Source organism: Tarenaya hassleriana, unplaced genomic scaffold (assembly GCF_000463585.1).
Source record: "Tarenaya hassleriana unplaced genomic scaffold, ASM46358v1 Cleome61, whole genome shotgun sequence".
NCBI classification, from domain to species: domain Eukaryota; kingdom Viridiplantae; phylum Streptophyta; class Magnoliopsida; order Brassicales; family Cleomaceae; genus Tarenaya; species Tarenaya hassleriana.
Window position 1 is genome coordinate 136,711 of NW_010968608.1, and position 6,000 is coordinate 142,710.

Below are 6,000 nucleotides of genomic sequence, written 5' to 3' on the forward strand. Positions count from 1 at the left end.
AGATTGGATCCAGGGGCGGAAACAGACTAGTAGTACAGCGTTGAACATCGTTGTCTTCTTCAGTGTATAACTGGGTAAAATAGTTTACCACATGGTCTTGTAATTCCCCGTGACTGAGCCAACTTCCATTCTGATCCTTTAGGCTGGAAATAACATTCCTTCTTTGTCTAATGGTAGCTTTAGCGTGGAAAAACTTTGTATTACGATCCCCATTGTTGATCCATTCAGTCCTAGCTCTCTGAAACCAATAAACTTCCTCCTGGTGTAGGACGAGTTCAAATTCCTCTTTCAATTGGGTTTCAAGGTTGAGGAGGAAGCTATTAGACAAAGCTTTTTCGATTCCTTTTATGCGAGCCATGAGTCGACGCTTTCTTCTATGAATATTGCCAAACAGCAGCCTGGTTTGAAAATTCGGCTATCGTGGCGGCTATATCAGATGATCCTTTCCAATTATTGGCCACAAAATTTGTGATGCTTGGAATTTAAAATGTCTGGGAGAAGTCGGCCGACTAGAAGGCATAATAGTGAAGAGCATTGGACAACGATCCGACTTGATTCTGGCCAGGTGGCTGATTCTATACTGAGGAAAAGTCGAAACTCCCGCAAGGTTACCCAACACTCTATCCAGGCGTTCCTCGACATTACCCCTTTTCCAGGTGAATTGTGGTCCGGAGAAACCCAAATCTAACAGATGACAGTCCTCTATCCAATTCCTGAAACCATGGGACTGTGTTTTGTCTTGCTAAAATATTTAAATTTCGCCATAAGCACTCCCGATCTTTCTGTCGTGGGCTGGCGTAAATAGCTGTGAAATCAAAAGCAGGATTATCTAGAAACTTAATATTGCAATGTAAAAATTGAAAATGTTGAACCTGGATTTTTGAGCTTTTGGCAGTGTGTGACTGGGGTTTTGACTTCTCCGATACTTTCTGATTCTCTGGTTCTCGTCTGGGTCTACGAATGGGTTTCATGGCATGCATCCACGGACCCAGGTCAGATAAGGTGTTAGGAATGCCTTCACTATTCGGAATTGTCGGCAAGCCTTCCTCTGGATTTGACAGGTGAGAATGAGGCGTTGTATCCTGTTTGTTCTGTTTCTTGGGTGGATAAAGGACATTTTTCTCCAAGGTGCCCAATTCTACCACATGAGAAACAAATAGTCGGGAGATTCTCATACTCCACCATTTGGGTCAGACCTTCAATTTCAAACCAAGAGATGAGAGGGCTCTCGCCAAATCCAATTCCACTGCCACTCTAGCAAAGCGTCCGCGTAAAGCTGAGACTGTATTAAGGTCAACCCTAATCACCCTCCCGATATTGCTGGCTATGCATTCTAGAAGAGCTGTATGATAGTACTGGATTGGCAACGACATGGGAAGGCTCAGCTTGGGAAATCTTGGGAGAGGGAGACACTGAAACTGTGTGCCGTTCTAGAAATCAGGACATCGTCATCTTCAAGAAGAGGGTCATCGAGTTCTCCTGACCCCTGTAAAACTTTATCTCTGAAGGAAGTACCTCCAGCCGCCCATACTCTTGAGGGAGGGTTAGGACATTCCTCATCACGCATTCGGACCTTTTTTGTCTGTCTTGAATCCGACTCGACGCCGATGAGGTTCGTGGGAAGCAAGGAGCTCATAGGGGGCGGCGATCTATATATGGTAATTTTTGAAAGCTCATGTTTTTTTTCAAAAGATTATCCCGTCTTTTTCTTTCTTTTTTTGTTTAAACTCTTGTGCGTGTTCTGCAATGAACTTAATCCAAATAGTAAAGATGTGTTATGCATATATAAGGATAGCAAAGCATCATATGCTATATATGAATCATATGATTTCTTTTCTTGCAACCTAATGACCATGCACATGAAACCTTTATTCTAAAACACAATTACATCGTACACTTTAACGATACAAGAGCATGGACCGACCAGCCTTATACCTTTGAGAACATTGTAGAATTCATCAAGGGACGATCTTGTGATCTTTGTACTTGCTGATCCAATGAACAAAAGACTTCTTGGAGTTCCTGAAACTCAGGAAGCCAAACTCTTTGCTCTTGTTCATGGAATCCAAGATCCCATCTCCCTTCATACAGTCCAGAAGCCCACCTTCCGCCATTACAGCATCCACAATCTTCCATGACCCGACAATACCGTCGTCCAGTTCGGTCTCCTCCAAGCCGTGTTTCTCCACGATCTCCCTCCACGCGTTTCCTTTGTCTTTCATCATCTCCACGAGACCAAGGTTCTTCCCCTCCTCAAATCCGTACTCTTCTATCCCGAAGCTTTCTGCGAGAATCCCCCAGAGCTGTTTCCACTTGAAGACATCGCCATTGCTGCAGTTGAAAGCTTCGTTCTTGCATGAAGCTTCCATGGCAGCCCAAATCTCTTGCTCGGCGATGAGATCGGCGTCCGACGCAACTGAGTAACACTCCCATGTCGTCTTGCTCAACGGAAAATACATCGGAACGCCCTCGTGCTTGCACACGGCCGCGTAGATGCAGAAGCTGAAGACGATGTTCGCCAAACTGTACGGAGAGAAACCGAACACCACGTTCGGCCGGTGTACGGACCACGAAACTGATTGGTCGGTTTTCTCGAGTTCTTGGCAGAGAACGTCTTCGAGAGCGTAGTAGAAGTTGGGATACGGCAGGCGAGGAAGATCCTCCGAGAACGGAGGCTCATGTGTTCGAATCCTCCCGAGACTCTCGTACGGACCCACGTACTGCTTCGTCCCCGTCTGGAGAACGACGTGTCGGAGCGACGGCGCAACCGCCGTCAGGACGTGGCGGAGCATAGCGGCGTTGGCGTCGCAGCACTCGGCCTCGGTCTCGCGGCTCGCCCACGTGACGTAGAACACGTGGGTCACGTCGGTGAGGCACGAGAGCTTCCGTCTGGTGGTTTCGGCGTCGGAGACATCGCACTGGATGTATTCGATCCGACAGTCGGAATTCCATCTGGGTCGTGGACGGCGAGCGACGCCATAGACCTTCCATGGTCCACCGTTGGTTTCCGGCTTCAGGAGAATCTCCGACAAGCTGTTTCCGACGAGTCCGGTGACGCCGATGATCAGAGCGACGTTCTTGTGATAAATTTGACGGGACATTTTTTTCTTCTGGTTTAGTTTTCAAAGAGCAGTTGGGAAAGTGAAACCTTTTATGAGATAACATAAGAAGATGATGTAAGTAGGAGATGATAAGATTAAGAACAGAGTGCATATACATATATATATATATATATATCATGTTGGGATAAAAAAACAGATGTCTTCGTTTTGATACAGAAAAGATGTGCACTTGTCTGTTTTTTAATGTCCCTGATCCATATCCATTTAGGGGTTGAAGTTTAGATGCATCTAAAATTAATATACTCAACTTGTATATCTACCCCTAATAGCAAAGTATATAAATATTAATAATTTAGCTTTTGTATTTTCTTTTTCTAGGTCTAATGGTTTTGAAGTTGAAATTTAATTTAGATTAATAATAATACAATATGAATATAATTAAATATGTTTTTTTTTGTCAAAGATAAATATGATTATGTTTTGAATATCGATATTATAGTCTTAAATATTAATTAACAACATAAATTTTGGAGTTCATGATTTTTGTAGGTTGATAATTTTATAAATTTTAATTTTTTATTAATAGCGATGGACAATATAAAAGAAATTCAAAAAAAAAATACTTAAGCGAATATATAGTAAGTAGCCTCGAATTTTTTTAATTTTGAAGAGAAAAAAAAGTAGAGAAAATTCATATTGCAATGAATATATGGTGGCTTCTGTTAATTAAAGGAGAGGTTTAAGAGCATAAAAAACTTTAAATTTATTTTCCATAATTAAATATAAGCCTTTTCTTTTTAAGGTTGTAGGTATATCCCAAAAAAAAAAGATAACTAATGCATTTTTATATTTTATATTCTTGGTTTTTTTTCTCTCTCTCTCGTGTTTGTTTTGCCTTGCATGAAAAATGATAGGTCTTTGAAGGCGAATTTTTTATCATTTTTATTCAAGTTACAAGCCAAATCGAAAAAGAAAAATGGTTACAAGAGTCACCAACCATTTTAAATGTAAATCACATTTATGGTGCTTAACCGATCACTGCATTTTCTGCTAAAAAAATCATTTTAATTATATATATATATATATTCATGTACCCAACTCTCAAAACTTAATTATAAATGAGATGATCTAGCTATCTTTCCAAGAGTTCAGACAATGGAATTTCGTTTTTAACTTTTAATTTGTATATTGATATAAAAACTACAGAATATATAAAATCGAAATAAATTTCAATAAATTTAGAAGATCGTAGAAAGATAAATTTAGTTATTTTTTTAGATCATAAAAAATATATATTGTAGTTTACCTTTTTAAGTAAGGTTAGGCCATGCTCAAAACATTAAAATCTGATAACTTATAAGATCGTCCAAGGTCATTTTAATTTGTTTTCATTTTATTGCCATACATTATATTATTCAATTTAAAACCGGCCAATTCATCCAATGAAGCAATCTTTTGTAGCCTTTGAAATCCAATCCAATACGCAAACAACTTCTTAAGAGTTGCTGAAACTCAAGAACCCTAACTCTCTGATAGAATCCCATTCCCATCTCCCTTGGATCAAGACAATAATTCTGGACACTCGTTATCTTATGATCATTTTCAGTCATAGTTTAAAATTCCGTTGCTATTTCATTGCAGAAACCGTTACAAATTTGCAACGAAAATATTTCGTTACAAAACATGTTACGATGTAATTTTGTTTCTATTTCGTTGTAAATTCTAACAACAAAATGAATTTCGTTTCTAATTTTGTTGCAAATTCGTCATTTAATGTTTGAAAGAATGTGATATCATTTGACAAAGTTGGTTCAAGTTTAACTAAATTTAGTTTTTTTTCTTCTAAACCATATATATAAATAACATTTATGGAAATAATAACACGCCCCAGTCTCAATCCCCATACATTAGCATTATTTCAATGACATAGATAGCTCACACATACATCATATATATATATATACAGCTTATATACATACTCATTAATCATCAGTTCAGAAGTAAATTACACCCACACGCTTATTCATTTACATATATATATATATATATATATATACATACACCGTGCTCATGGTGGGTGTGTTGGTGTGTATATATATAGGTGTATGTATATGTGTGAAGTTCTAAGGGCACTTGGGCTTGCCCTTGGAGTCGTTTTTGTGGGAGTAACAAGGGCAGTCGTCCTTGTGGGAGGGGACACAGTGGCATTTCTTGCAGCATATTTTGCAGTGCTTAAGGCATTGGTCCTTCGCCTCTGCCTTGGAACACCTTGCCGTACACTTTCCATGGCACGAGTCTTCATCATTCTTCGCTGAACCCCATCACACGTCATAAAATAGTATAAGCATCTAACTAACATATGGTTTAATTGTAAATGAAATGTTGGTTCTTAAATCTTCCAAAAAATTGCAGAATCCATCATACTATAACTCTTTGGTTCATTGTGCGTTCACTTACCGGTTATGTTTTGAATATCGATATTGAGAATTATGGAGAGCTAGAGTTATCTAATACTTACGCGAACCGGCTGCCGAAAGCTCGAAGAATGAGGAAGTGAGGACGAGAGAGACGAGAAGGAAAGATGCAACGAAGAGCTTCATCTTAACTTAAGAGAGAATTGGAGAATGTTTTGTTTGTCTTATGGTTTTGGTTTTGGACGAGGAGAATGTGTTATGTTTATATAGTCGAGAAAACCCTAAAGTAGGTTAGAGTTTTCTTAACCAATATTCCAAAAATTTAATTTTTGTCGTGAAAAATGTTGCAAACATTTATATTGATGCATCCGTTTCCATGTCTCGAGCAAATAAACCATTGCCGATGGAGACCAGTAGGTTTCAGGAAGGATTTCTTATTATTATTATTATTATTATTATTATTATTATTATTATTATTATTATTATTATTATTATTATTATTATTATTATTATTATTATTATTA

General features: G+C 38.5%; 2 protein-coding genes across 2 annotated transcripts; both read right to left on the minus strand.

Annotated features, from left to right (window-relative positions):
* Positions 1 to 1,848: 1,848 nt before the first annotated feature.
* On the minus strand, positions 1,849 to 3,178 carry LOC104799795 (3-oxo-Delta(4,5)-steroid 5-beta-reductase-like). The gene has a single exon (XM_010522445.2). The coding sequence runs from the start codon at positions 3,099 to 3,101 to the stop codon at positions 1,959 to 1,961; it is 1,143 nt and encodes a 380-aa protein (XP_010520747.1). The 5' UTR covers positions 3,102 to 3,178; the 3' UTR covers positions 1,849 to 1,958.
* A 1,773-nt stretch (positions 3,179 to 4,951) lies between these two features.
* LOC104799796 (gibberellin-regulated protein 8-like) lies at positions 4,952 to 5,712 on the minus strand. The gene is made up of 2 exons (XM_010522446.1): positions 5,581 to 5,712; positions 4,952 to 5,373 (listed from the first exon to the last, which is right to left on the minus strand). The coding sequence occupies exons 1-2, from the start codon at positions 5,660 to 5,662 to the stop codon at positions 5,186 to 5,188; spliced, it is 270 nt and encodes an 89-aa protein (XP_010520748.1). The 5' UTR covers positions 5,663 to 5,712; the 3' UTR covers positions 4,952 to 5,185.
* Positions 5,713 to 6,000: the final 288 nt, after the last annotated feature.